This window comes from Vigna unguiculata, chromosome 2 (genome assembly GCF_037176805.1).
Source record: "Vigna unguiculata cultivar grain cowpea cultivar isolate G323 ecotype 2 chromosome 2, ASM3717680v1, whole genome shotgun sequence".
Taxonomy (NCBI): Eukaryota; Viridiplantae; Streptophyta; class Magnoliopsida; order Fabales; family Fabaceae; genus Vigna; species Vigna unguiculata.
The window spans coordinates 22,508,354-22,523,087 of record NC_140793.1 but is presented as its reverse complement, the minus strand read 5'-3'; the positions used below and the strand labels follow the sequence as shown (position 1 = coordinate 22,523,087).

General features: G+C 32.7%; 2 protein-coding genes across 3 annotated transcripts; one reads left to right on the top strand and one right to left on the bottom strand.

Annotated features, from left to right (window-relative positions):
• Positions 1–1,929: 1,929 nt before the first annotated feature.
• On the top strand, positions 1,930–8,209 carry LOC114173261 (Purple acid phosphatases superfamily protein). 2 transcript variants are annotated; one of them, XM_028057534.2, is made up of 13 exons: positions 1,930–2,246; positions 2,520–2,699; positions 2,845–2,936; positions 3,080–3,146; positions 3,288–3,410; positions 3,854–3,946; positions 4,174–4,303; positions 4,414–4,495; positions 4,911–5,043; positions 5,513–5,718; positions 5,809–5,934; positions 6,833–7,142; positions 7,393–8,209. In XM_028057534.2, the coding sequence occupies exons 2-13, from the start codon at positions 2,529–2,531 to the stop codon at positions 7,696–7,698; spliced, it is 1,839 nt and encodes a 612-aa protein (XP_027913335.1). In that variant the 5' UTR covers positions 1,930–2,246; positions 2,520–2,528; the 3' UTR covers positions 7,699–8,209. The 2 variants fall into 2 exon arrangements, with proteins under 2 accessions (XP_027913335.1, XP_085525992.1); XM_085669866.1 differs by lacking the exon at positions 1,930–2,246 and having other exon boundaries at positions 2,508–2,699.
• MGT3 (magnesium transporter 3) lies at positions 7,298–14,513 on the bottom strand. Its single transcript, XM_028057535.2, has 7 exons — positions 14,317–14,513; positions 13,023–13,635; positions 12,638–12,708; positions 8,952–9,080; positions 8,526–8,861; positions 8,191–8,238; positions 7,298–8,082 (listed from the first exon to the last, which is right to left on the bottom strand). Exons 2-7 carry the CDS (start codon positions 13,450–13,452, stop codon positions 7,852–7,854), a joined length of 1,245 nt encoding a protein of 414 aa, XP_027913336.1. The 5' UTR covers positions 13,453–13,635; positions 14,317–14,513; the 3' UTR covers positions 7,298–7,851.
• Between the last annotated feature and the right edge of the window lie 221 nt (positions 14,514–14,734).

Sequence of the window (14,734 nt, the reverse complement as noted above, 5' to 3'; positions counted from 1 at the left end):
AATCACCAAAATTCAGTCAAAAATTTAGAATTAAAGATCAAATAAGGACAAAATTATGCACTCATTAGGCTATATAGAAAAATGTATGAAAGATTCAACCACAAGAGTGTCTAGTAGCGTCTACATGGTTGTGGGAGGTGTGGCCATATAAAACATTGTACAAAGGGTTCAAGCATAGGTGTAAGATCCACATCAGTGTGAGATACATACTCATACAGAAAATTGCACAAGAGATTTAACCAAAACGGTATTGTTATTATATCTACATAGGTACAAAAGACTTGTTTAGACAAAAAATTATACTATAGATTGACCACTTAATTGTGACTAGGTTCACTTGTTATGACTAGGTCATTGAAATGTAAGAAACACACTCATAAAAAATTATATATAAAAAACGATCATAGAACTATAACCAAGACGATTAGGTGTGGAAAACTCAAACTCGCTCATATAAGAATGGCTTTATTAGCAAATAAAAATAAAACTTTTATTTTATACGAGATTTATAAGAGACTATGTGTAGCAGGAAATTATTTTACCAAAATCTTATGATTTACATGAAATGTTCTTATTAAAGAAAACAAAAATACCTTTATATAAATTGCTGAAAAGGGTGAAACCATTGTACCGAATTATAAACTTAAAAAAAATAAATTTTAGGGATTAAAATCCAAACATAAAATCTCTCTTTGCTTAAAAAAGAAGAGTAATAACAATATTGGAAGTAATAATAAATATAAAATATTAATCCTTTTATAAGAATGCTATTGTATAACCTTTAATATAATTATTGTCCTTTAATATAGTTAATGTGACAAATTATAAATAATATATATTTTTTTTAAATTTAACTAACATATTAACGTATTAGTAACAAAATTATTAACTCACCTCAACAAATAATTGATATAGAATACCTATATAGAATATTTATGAAATAGGATATATGACTTAACATTACAAAATTTATGATGTAGTTTAAATATTTAAAACTCTGAATGGCAAATGTAATTTTAAATTTAAAATCTCCTACAAATTAATGTTATGAGATTGATATGATATTATTGATACAAAATTTGTCAACGTGGTTAGGAGTTTAAATCCTTATTTGTTAGATATTATGTACACGATAGACCTTTTTTTCGTAATTACTTCTCGATGAGAAAAAAAAAATAGGGTAAAATTATTCCTAAGTTAATATTAGTTTATTCATAAATTTAAAAATAAAAATTTATTAAAAAAATTATGCAAATTAATTTATATTTTTTAATTTATAAAAAATTTAATTATTTTTTTATTTTTAAAATTTCTAATTTGTCCGAAATACTTTAAGTAGAGAATCATGATAGATTCAAAGACAAAAAACAGAGTACGAATTATTTTAAACTTTATTTTTTAAAAACTTAAAATTATATAGTTTTAAATAATCAAAATATTTCCATAATTTTGCATAATTTTTTTATGCAAGCATATTTACCACAAAAGACATTTTAATGATTTTCTTCGAACATAATTTAATTATACCAACTATTGTTAGGGCATATTTAAATAAATTTCTCCATACAAGTTTTGAAAGAAAACTTTGAACAAAATTAAACAAACTTTCTGGTACTCTAAAATATGTAAAAACAAAAATAATTTTTATATAAAAATTGAAAAATAAGGTTATTGAAGTTATCCGTAGCTTATAACAAATATTTTTGTTTTTTTTTTCTCCTTACTTTTTTCTATCTAAAGTTTTAACAAGTCGATTTATAGAAAGGCTTGTTATTTAACAATCAATTTTAATTAAAAGAAATATTCTCATTCTTCTTTCTACGCAATCAACCCAACTCAGCTAAAAGAAAGAGACTTTTTTGTGTGTTTGATTGAGAAATGACAAAAAGGAAAGAAGGAAGATCAACCCTTTGAGGAGATGAATGAGAAAAAGCAACTCTGATTAGGGACGACTAAGCAATTTTCAAAAAAAATAGCACACTCACCCTTTCAACAAGTTGCAGCTTGCAAATTTCAGCCATTTATTAAAAATTTCATATATCTGACAGATATAACAAGTGGTACACGTGTTCAGTAGTTTATATTTGTTAATTGAAGCTTAGTTAAAACATTGTTGATTAGTGAAAGTGGCATCTTTGGTTTTTGCTCCCACGATTTATCCTGCAGATTATTGTCCTGTGAAATATCTCTCTCTGAAATTAAAATCACCCTTTTGAATTTCAAGAAACCAATTAAGATTATTGAAGGCAAGTGAACTCTAATCTCATCTACTTCTTAGAAAAGTTGTAGTTGCCTTTCATATTCTATAATTTGCCATTATCTTTTCTGTTTTTCTGCTACATGACTTTTGGGTTAGTTGGGGAAAGGATAAGTAGCATATAGTATATATTATAAGACATACTTGACTGTGCATAACCAAGTTTTGTGAATCTGGGTTAGAATTTGCAACAAGAATATAGTCTATTTTTGTAATTACATATAGAATGAGGTGTAATTAATCAAAGATCATGCTCAAACAGCTACCTGAAATGGGAGAATCCAAGTTTGTCTCCTTGGCCTTTCTACTGGTTTGTACCATGCTCCAAAGGGTGTGGTCACATGGAGATCAGCCTCTTTCAAAAGTAGCTGTTCATAAGGCAACAGTGTCACTTCTTGACCTTGCTTACATCAAAGCATCTCCAGCTATTCTTGGACAAGAAGTAAGTTTTGACACTATAAATTCATTCATCAGCAGTGTCACTTGTAAACTCTCTTGATGATAACCAACTTGTTTTAGTTTCCATATTATTGCTATATTGCATATTGCCTCATTGCTGATGTAAGTTTTACTGGATTCTTTTATAGGGGCAAACTGCTGAGTGGATAACCCTAGAGTACAGTTCTCCAATTCCATCCATTGATGATTGGATTGGAGTATTCTCTCCTGCAAACTTTAGGTAACATTCAAAATAGATGCCTTTCTTAAATCTTGCCCTAGAACCCTATAAAGGTTCTATTTCATTGTTTCAATCAAATTATTGCCTTGTTACAACCCTGGTTGCTGAGTTTTAATTGATTGCTCCTGTTTTTGGCATTTCAGTGCTTCCACATGTCCAAAAGAAAACCGTAGAGTCTATCCACCACTATTGTGTTCTGCGCCCATTAAGGTACCACTGACCTGTACTATGTTTAGTACTGACATCACCACAGCACAACTGTTTTTTTCTGTAGCTTTTCTTGAAGCTAGGGAAAGTTATCAAAGAAAATGTCGAAGTGAAGGTCTAACGAATGTTTACCCCATTGTGCAGTATCAATATGCAAATTACTCAAGCCCCCTATACAAAGTACATGGAAAAGGGTTTCTGAAGCTTCGGTTGATCAATCAGAGATCAGATTTCTCATTTGCACTATTTTCTGGTGGCTTGTCAAATGTAGGCCATCATTAGTTTGAACTTGCTTGATTAAGTGGATGCTAATATTCTTTGATTTTTATTCTTCTACAAATCACGTTGCATTCACAAATCATTTCGAAGTAGATTTGGTCCGTGAGAATATTGCCATATTTGTTTTTCTTTTTTGAACAGTGAATGGAAGTTAGCAAATTCCTTTAACGGCTACTTCAAGGATGAGTAGCAATTATCATTTTTTATTTGTTTCCCTTTCTCTGCATGCATTTTTTGTACACTTTTGCTCTGCTTTTCTATCAGTCATATTTTCCTTAAGATACTGTGGAAGTCTTAGCATTACCTCTTTTCCGATTTTTCTATTCCCATTCTATCTATGTTTACATGAATTGTAAAGACTCCTAATTTGTTCATCAATTATGAAATGGCTAAATGCAATTTCTCATTCGTTTGTATTTACCTCATGACAGCCAAAGCTTGTGGCAGTGTCAAATAAAATAGCTTTTGCTAATCCAAATGCTCCAGTTTACCCCCGCCTGGCACTAGGAAAGTCATGGAACGAGGTTAGTTCTTATTCTCAAGTCCTAGATTGCATAAAACTTACACAGATGAAATTTTCCTATGTTAGCAAATGTTATGTGAACTTTTGAAGGAAAAAACCATACAGCATGCTGCTACTATCTCTTTTAGTTTTACTTTAAATTACATTTTTGTTACATTTGCTGTTTTTCATCAAATGGTTTCTTTCATTTTATCAAAATAAAACAGTATAACTATGAACTTAAATCAGATGAGTGTAACATGGACAAGTGGATACGGGATCAGTGATGCTGAACCTTTTGTTCAATGGGGTCTAAAAGGAGGGGATCATATGCATTCACCTGCTGAGACACTGACTTTCACTAGCGATAGCATGTGTGGTAAGGGAACTCATCTACCTGTAAATTTAAGCACTCATCGTTCAGTTTGATGGATTTTCTTTTTCAAAAAGGTTTCTCATTGCACACAACGACTATCTATTTCTGAACAGGTGCACCAGCAAGAACAGTGGGATGGCGTGACCCTGGATATATACACACAAGTCATCTAAAAGAGCTGTGGCCCAATAGAATGTATGTTATTTCTAGATTAGGCCTAGTTTTAAGCACTTTTTAGTTTTATGTTTCCCTTGGAAAGGTGTCCGGCATATCCATGAATCTGATATTTAGGTTTTGATTTACCTTAAAGTACGTTACCTTTTCATTAATTGTGAGAATTTCACTCTGAAGCCACCAATTTTTATTTGATATTCTTATCTATTATGGTTGAACACCACCTAGTAGATTCTTGTTATCTTGTTGCATTGTCACTGTATGCCATAGATTTCAGCTTGATTTAGATCTGTTAGCCAATGAAAAATAACTATTATTTTGTTATTGAGCTCCAAACTAGGTAAAACCTATTGCGTTGCACCATATTTTCTACTTAAATTTTGTTTGCTATAATGAAGTCTTGACAATTTAATTGTGCTTTCTGCTTATTGTGCAGATATGAGTACACGATAGGACACAAATTAAACAATGGTACATTTATCTGGAGCGGAAACTATCAGTTTAGAGCACCTCCTTTTCCTGGACAGAAGTCCTTACAACGTGTTGTCATATTTGGAGATATGGGAAAGGTTTGAACTGTTACGAAAAAGTTATGCATTCATATATTCAATGGATGACATCTGTCATGTTTCTTAGTATATGCTGATAATTTGATATCTAAAATTGTGATATATGCATATACTCAGTATATTATATCAATTCTATCTTGCTGGACATTCAAAATTCTAGTCTATGGTTTCAAACCAAAGAATGTACTATAGAATGAATGAATGCTTATGAGAAGACTTGTTTCCTTACTCATTCTTCAAGAGGCAGATATAGTTTCATGTGTTCTGCATATTAAGGGGATAATTGTTTAAGTGTAAGATAAGATATAGTTGTTAGCAATACAATGGTTGCAATTGTAATTGCATCAATCATATTTGTCTGTAATTTTCATCTATATCAACAATCTTGATGAGACTAAGCACGACTATATTCAAAACCTTGTGCCTATGAGATCAATTATGAGTATTTGATTGATAGTTAATCATGCAGGAGGAAGTTGATGGTTCCAACGAATACAACAATTTTCAGCATGGCTCAATAAACACTACTCTGCAGCTTATCCAGGACTTGGAAAACATTGACCTTGTTTTCCATATTGGAGATATATGTTATGCAAATGGTTACCTTTCTCAATGGGATCAATTTACAGCACAGGTGGAGCCAATTGCATCAGCTGTGCCTTACATGACTGCAAGGTTTTTATACAGCTTACCAAAAAATTAGTCTAGGATGTGTTTTATTTTATTTATTTATGATAGTCATGCTCTTGTGGTGTCTTTGGCCAGTGGGAACCATGAACGAGACTGGCCTGGAACAGGATCCTTTTACGAGAACATGGATTCTGGAGGAGAATGTGGTGTGTTGGCACAGACTATGTTCTACAACCCTGCTTCAAACAGGGCTAAGGTTTGGTATGATAATATGACGTCTATTTGAGATGATAATCACTAAAATAAATTTTGTAAATTGTATGATGTTTCCTGTGTAGAAAGTTTACCTTCTGTTGGTTTTAATGATGTTTCATGATTTGGGTATGAACAAAATGAATTACTAAGAATTGCAATGTTATTCAATGAAGTGTAAATAGTCAAAATAATTCATTCTAAGGCTTTACATTTTTGCACCATCTCTTTTTTGTTAATGATGCTGCCCTTTTTTTTTAACTATTACTCCAAAACTATTCCCATTTAACCCAGAAAGGGTTTACAAATCACTTTTGAAAAGTTAATCCCAAGAAATATTAAAACTCTCTTCCTGAATTTGAACTGTGAAGTGATTCAGGGGAAAAGAATGTTGCTAGAGCTTACTACTCGCTTATAGAATATACATTACGTTCTGGAATTAAAATTTTGAAGAAATGGTGACATTTTTATTTTGTTTTGGAATAGCAGTTAAAAAATGAATAAAGGGTAATGCCATCAACATAAAAGAGTAAAGCAAAAAGAACCACCACCTTGTATTAATCATATATTATCATCAGTTCCTAAAATATGCAGTTAGTCTGAGTTATTAGGCATCAAGATCTAAATTAAGGGTTCATTCATACTCTCTTTAGATTGAAAGTAAATAGGAGGGAAAAGATAACGAGGTAGGTTCAATATGTAAAGCTTAGTGATAAGGAATATCATTTATTTTAGTTATGGCAAAATATTACATTTTAGTATCTGGAAGGATAATGTAATGAGGCATTGTAATAATTTTATAATAAAGTTCACTAATGGTTGCTTTTGGTTTAAAAGCTTTAGGTACTATAGAATATTCAACACATCAGGTATTTGGAACATGTTACATTTCTACTTCTTTCACCAGGTATTCAATTGACTATGGCATGTTCCGCTTCTGTATTGCTGACACTGAACATGATTGGAGAGAAGGAACAGAACAATACAAGTTCATTGAGCATTGTTTCGCTTCAGTTGACAGACAAAAACAGCCGTGGCTAATTTTCCTTGCACATAGGGTACTTGGATACTCCTCTTGTATCTGTTATGCAGAAGAGGGATCATTTGCTGAACCAATGGGGAGAGAGAGCCTTCAAAAGCTATGGCAGAAGTACAAGGTGGACATTGCCATATATGGCCATGTGCACAATTATGAGAGGACATGCCCCATATACCAGGTTTCTACAACCATGTGCTTTCTTCCATTCAATTTTTTTTAATATAAAGCTAATATTTAGATTAACACACATCAAGAATTAGGCGTAAAGAAATCAAAATGTCAAGTTCCCTAATCCCTACTGTGCTCTTCTTGACAAAAATGAAACAGATAACATTTTACATGCCACAAATAGCATTATTTAAACCTGAAAATCGGTACGACAATGTGAATTTTCTCTACTAACAACTATCTTTTACATTTTGCAACAGAATATCTGCACTAATGAAGAGAAACACCACTATAAGGGAACCTTAAAGGGGACAATACATATTGTTGCTGGTGGTGGTGGAGCTAGCCTTTCAACATTTACTTCCATCAAAACCAAATGGAGCATTTTTAAAGACTATGACTATGGATTTGTAAAACTAACTGCTTTTGATCACTCAAATTTGTTGTTTGAGTACAAGAAGAGCCGAGATGGGAAAGTTTATGACTCTTTCAATATATCACGCGATTATAGAGACATATTGGCCTGCACCATGGATAGTTGCCCAAGTATAACAATGGCATCTTGATTGATGAAATGGTGAAAAATTCAGTTTATCCATCAATGTTGAAGCAGTGAATTATGAAAAAATTATCTTCCACAAGCAGATAGATGTTATATTCGGGTGCAAGCTGTCATCTTGACCAATGCGAACGCACACTCAATTTATTGGTATTGAAGTTTAAGTTGCAAGCACTTTCTTGTACCTAAAATAAGATAGGAGAGCAAAATACAATGCTATACAAGCAATACCAGTAATTACCAAAACCAAATTGAATCCAGATGGATAGTCAAAAACTGTGGTTTCAAAGTTCATTCCAAATACACCTGCTACAGCAGTAAATACTGCAGCTACCAACGTAGCAGCTGTAAGAAGCAGCTCAAACTGTATTAGCTGGTTCTGAATATTTCCCTGTAATAAATAGAGTGAAAAGTAATGCTGCCTGTGGACACAGTTTAGAGCATCAAAGAATTGAAGGAATATTCAGCAGAATGTTGCAAACTGTTAATGTCAGCTTACCAATTTTATGTTGATAAAATCTTCTGTGTCGTCAATGTATTCTTTGAGCTGCATTACCAGCAGAAAAAAAAATATTTAGCATTTGCATGAAGCGCCTAAATAATAAAACCATATGCTATTAGTTAATATAAAATGTCACTGTGGCTGCTACTCATAAGAAAAATTCATAATGCAACGGGTTGATTGGGAGAAGGCTTGCCTGAGCTAATTTAATGTTTATATGAGTACCTTAGCTATATTACCCAATACTATGATATCCAACATAAGATACCCTATGTTATAAGCAACATGGGTAGATTGTAATGCTACAGCTGAGTAGGTCAAACTTCTCATACCGATAATAGTGTGTTAAGAGTATTATCAATGACTACAAAATATGCTTCAAGCAACATTTCGAGTGGCTCAATCTTTTCCCCATTATCAGAAGACACCATTGAGCTACCAGGTTTGCTAGAATTTCCAATGCTGCTGAAAGCCCTTTGCAACATCTGGACTCCACTAGTCGTTCGCTCGGGTGAAGCAGGAGCTGACTTTGAAGTCAATCCACCAGATGCATTAGTTTGAAAACAATCATTAATAGTGCAAGTATCAGATCTTCTCTTTTTCTCCGTTAGACACATCTCAGCCATGTCACCATCATCATCCATAAGATGTTCAATTTCATCACGAACCTGGGAATTAACAAGTTACTGGTTGCAGGTAATAGAAAGACAGAAAAATTGAGGATAGTAATCAAGGATAATAATTCAACATTGATCAACCTTCTGAACTCGTTGAGTCAAAGCAAGCAGGTGACCTTTAAATCTCCTAACACGTTCCAGATTTAAAGTACTGATAGATGAGGCTAGTTCATCTAGCACAGGATATATTTCCATTTCCAGTTCGTTTACCTGTCAAATAACAACCTTCTTAATATACGGGATTCAAGATAACAATTTAATTGCATAAGGCTGGAAGCTTATTCAGCATCTTTTTCTAGTGCCTTAAGCTATGCATATAATGTGACATAAACATAATGACCTGAATTCCAACGCTGAAACAACAATTTGCAAACATACAAGCTATACGACTATACCTAGTCTTGAGCCACTGAAATTTGCACTTCGATGACCTAGGTCCTAAGATAAAATTAAGATATGAGAACAGTGATAAACCTTCATTCCTATGGATTTCTTGAGGGATATCATGAAACTTCATATGTTAATTTTAAATCTTGCATTGGTTTTTGCCCAATTTCTCTTGTTTTACAGCAAAAGTAATGAATTCGATGAGTTCAGATGAAAAATAGGTAAGCACATTTGATGGAGATATTAACCCAAATGATGTTATGAAGATATTATTAACAAAAAGGGTTTCTTGAAGAAAATTATAGAGATATCTATTGAGGCATGAATTTAAAGAAACTCTATCCAAACAAAATATATCGAATCTCAATCCCAAATTTGGTGGATATAATGAAGTAATCCTCTTTCTATCCGTATCAAAAGAGTAGGAACTATAGATTGGATACACTCATCTTCGATCATCTTATCATCATTCATAATACCTAGAATTTTTTACTCATCATTCACAATATTTTGTCATCTTGGTCAATCTTGGAGCATCACAAACATAAATTGTCAATAGTTCACAATAGCAGATATAATTCAACCCAGAGTTATTGCCATTATTGCAGTGGTTAGTTAGCGTAGCAGGAAAAACTGAAAACAGGGTGAAAAATCCTTTTCTCCTTACATCAATCAGTGTAGCAGCACTTCTCGTTCTACTCTTGGGTATGAATTGGGTATGAAGAATATATTTAAAATTATGACCTTTGTTATGTAGTAATACCAAAGTTGAAGATTCGACACCAGGTTCAATAGAAATTTATCGTAATGATATTCTTGCAAATTAAGTTATCAATTGCCACAGATGAATGTCTATATGGATTTAAACAAAGAGAGATAAAACAAGCTGGGGAAAAAAAGTCAAGCAAAGTCTCAAGGTTTTGGGTGAGATTGTTTGATGGTATAATATTTATACATATTAAAAAGTAATACAAAATTTGTCTTAAAAATAATACGTCAAAATTTGTATACATTTTAATGCCAACAAACTTATATATTTTGCTGGTTTCCTTAAATAAATTCTGATAATTTAACTGAATATCACAATGCTTATTTATATCATTCAAGAGTCTTGATTCGATACCAGAAGAATTTTTCATAAAAAAGTCTTTCAAAATCCTAATCAAAGGCACTTCCCCTAAAGTATAACTTCTATCCATTATTTATGAATATACCTTAAATTTTGGATTTTTATTTTTATTTTTTAGCTTTTATAGAACTCTAGTATAAATTATTCAATATAATCTCAAAACTTCAAGCAAGTACTCTTAAAGATTTGAGTTCATTGCTGCATGGAGAAAGGGATTTTATTTGTTTATTCTCTTTTTCTACCATCTTTTGGATCTTTATGGTTGAAAATATATGTTTGAGTACCAGGCAATATTTCATTTTATATCTAAATCCACAGTTTGGGCTATGGTGGACTCAGATTTGATTGTGGATCTTTCCAGTTTTAAATATATTATGTATTTCTGTTCATTAGGTTTGTTACATTGCACTTAGCTGCATTCAATTGGCCATTCTTAGATGTATGAGCATGGATTTATTAATTATGACACAATTAATCATCATATATATGAGGCAAATCAGGTCAATGGTTATTCAATAACCAAACGGTAAGATATAACCAAACGGTAACTCTTCTTACCTCAATTGGTTAATGGATTAGCATCCAACAATCTCTTATTACTTAACGCTTTTCTAGATAATTTTATGAGCCAAAAATTGATTTGGTTAGGAATTGGATCATTACAAATGTGACCTAGTTTCCAAGAGAATTAGTTGAAATACTTAGCTAATGATAGGAACTTGCCTTTTATATGGGAATTTGGAATTATAGTAATTCAACACAACTGAGTCCCGAACCATAGATTCATCTACAATTGACATCCTTGTGTTTGTATCTGCAAATTACTCCATTGTGCACTACTTCATTTTTACTCTTATTCTACATTTTTTCACCCTCTTAATTTGTCGTCTATGGATTAAGAGTCCTGCAACATTGGTAATTGGTAATTGCTAATTGCTAATTGCACACATCAGATGATGATAGCAGCCACAACCAAAATTCAAGTTTGTTATCCTGACAATCAAAGATCATTGGCAACGTTATCCCCCCACCCCCAATTTTTATTCTACCATAAACAATGATAGGGTAGAAATTGACGTGGGACAAAGAGGAGTCATACATAATTATATGTCAGACACCTGGACTTTTAATCAAGGTACTATAACTTGATACTGATGAGCTGATGTAGCAGAGTACTACCCACATGCCATTCATGATGTTAAGTTCAGGTATTTCAAAAAGACAAGTGGTTGACATTGCCTTGCTTCGATTTTCCATTGCACATGTGATGGAGGGACACATAAATGTTGCTACAATGTGATTTAATTAAAATACTTTTTGATGCAAAGCCACTATATTGAGTCAGGTTACGGTTTTTTTATGTTACCATTATTCAAAGTGTCATACTATGCTTTTGCGCCATTACTCTGTGAGATATATTTTTATTTAATGCGTACTAATGTCTTGGTATTTAACATTTTTATCTGCCCGTTCATTTCTTATTTAATGATTAATGAGAATTATTCCATATGTCTATAAATAACATCGTTTAAGACAGATTTTGCATACACCAGACAATTCCTTCTATCCTTTCCTCTCTTCTTTCATTGGATTCTTGTGTTTTGATAGTTATGATGCCTTAATTCTTCTGAGAACTGTTCTCCTTCACTGAGACATGCACTAGTCGCTACCATGGATTTCTGTCTATTCTATTTATGCCTATTAGTTTCTATAGGGTTTTAGATGATTTGGATATATAGAGCTAAGGGTTAGGATTTGTTTTTTTATTAGGGGTTTCATGCTATACAAATAGGTCCCTTGGCTGTATAATAAGAGATAAAGTTTTCCTTAATAATAGATGTTTTCTTATATTTCCTAAGATATTAGCTAGACGACCACCACCCTTTTGTTTGTGTTTCAAATCTCCTTGCACACTATATTACCTTTGTGCTACGCACAATTAATCCTAGGGTTTTTTAACCAGCCAGAATCTTGATTGCAGTGAATGGTGGAAAATATTGTGGGCAGTCAATAGAGTATAATCACGGTCAAGTTATATAGATTATTTGAATTTGCAGGGAAATACTTAGAGTGGATGATGAAAATATTTCCAACATGATAAATCCTGAAGTAATTTAACCATAATACTGACAAGCATCAAGTATATTGCTGCCATTTTCAATGTAAAATAGAAAAATTTAGAAAATATACTATCACATTCACAGCCCTAATGTGGAAGATTCCCGAAGTGGACCTTTAGGTCAATTTATACCTGAGCATCTAAAGATGTGCATGTCAATTCTAGAGCCAACTCCAGTGCCCTAATTTCAAAAGGTAGATCATCTGTTAAAAAATGGAAGACAAAGTAAGCAATCCTATGCAGTAATCATCTCCATCAAAAAGCTTAAAAAAGTGCTTAATAGCTTGGAAATATAGTAGATTTAAGTATTACGAAGAAAAGACTCCACAGCTAAAAGAAAACTCAATGTCAATCCGTTATTATTCTTCATCCATTCCCTAACAGTGTCCCAACAGAAAAGACAAATAGGTAAGTTAAAATCGTCACAATAAACCTAGATACATATAAGGCATTTTTTATGAGTCTTCCTTGCACCTAAATCTATATGTTACATCAATGAGCTGAAATCCTTCCTTACCAGCTTTTTCATTCTTAAGGCGACTGCATAATTCGGACCTGTACTGACCAACACTACCATCCAATGAATTCATCAGGATGACCTCATCAGCAGTGATTATACATCGAATTTGCTCAAGGTTGACTACAATAGCCTTCTCCCGTCCTAATATTGCTGAAGGATAAATAAACATTGGATCCAATAGCCGGAGATCTCTAGAAGGCAAAGAACAATTTCTCATTATAGTTGCCTTGTCAAGTCTCACTGTCTCAAAATTCCCATCATGACCAATTTTAATCCAAGATCGACTTCCATGACCTCTCTTCTTCAGGCCTGATATCCCACTCCCACGATTTATTTGCGCATTGGAATAAGACCTCTCACTGCCATCGCGAGACAAGGAAATCTCAGGTAGACTGGGAGAATAATACTGATCTTGTGTTTCATCCATAGCAATTGCATTATAATTTTCTCACTTGCAATACTGATACAGAATTACTCTTAACTGTGGTAGTCTCCATCAGTATTCAATATTCAGCATTCATTTCCACCACAACCTTGACATACAGGTGATAACCGGATCAAGAACTGCATCTAAGGTGATCCATACGTTGTGCCTTTCTCAAATTAAAACCTGAAATTGGCACCCCAACAAGAAAATTACTGGACAACGGAATGTGAAAAAAAATAAAATAAAAGAAATACAGAAAGAGGCCATATTCACGTAATCCATCTAATTGGAGAATTAAACGCAACCAATAAGAAAACTAGCAAAGTGACGCATGAGTCGATATGAAAACTAACAAATAGGAAAAAGAATGTTACACTTTAACCACATATCACGCTTTAATTGAAGAAGCAAGCAACAGACAAGTAGTTTCAACTGAATTGAGTAATAAAACCTTAACCAAAATAAGCAATCAATTAATAGATGAGTTTCAATACATAAAAATAATAGATGAGTTTCAATAACAAAAACGAAAGGGGGAAAAAACGCAATGATGTGATAATTACCATCATTCAATTCAATACATAATTTGTATTAAGATTCAAAAAATTGCTTTGCCAGTAAACTCGGCCAGATACTAATAGATGAGTTTCATCCACTATCCTTTAAACTTGCCAACACTAACGTTGTGCCAAAATACCAATTCACACTAAGTCACACTCCCACTCCTTAACCTTTTACTGACAGCACCCACCAATTCCCGAGTCTCATACAAGATTTCATCTTTTGCATAAATACCACCACCCCATTAACAATTTTTGTCAAATCAGATTCAAACAGTGGAGTAAATCGAAAACCCAGAGTTACCTGAAGGTCGAGAATATGCAGAAAAGGTTTGAAAGGTGGAAGATGGGTTGAAGTAAGATTGCGAAAGGGTTTCTATTCTCAGAGAGGAGAGACGAAGAAGATTACGAACACTGCATTACGAGAAAAGAAATTATGAAATGTACGTAAGCGCTTTTCATCCGAATTGCTTTAAGTGTTTGATTACTAACCTTTTGGGTTGCAATTTAACTTCTTTTTTTTTATGTTTTTGAAAGAGTAAAACAGCTTGACAAAGGTAGTTATTAGTTGTATATGTTATGCGGTACACAAAAGGTTTCTTCATCTAAGTAATTTTTTAATTTAGTTAATATGTTTTCTTATTAAATATATTTATATATATATATAATGTGTTTTATCTTTAAATTAAATTATAAAATATTTATTTTTGCTGTATATAAAA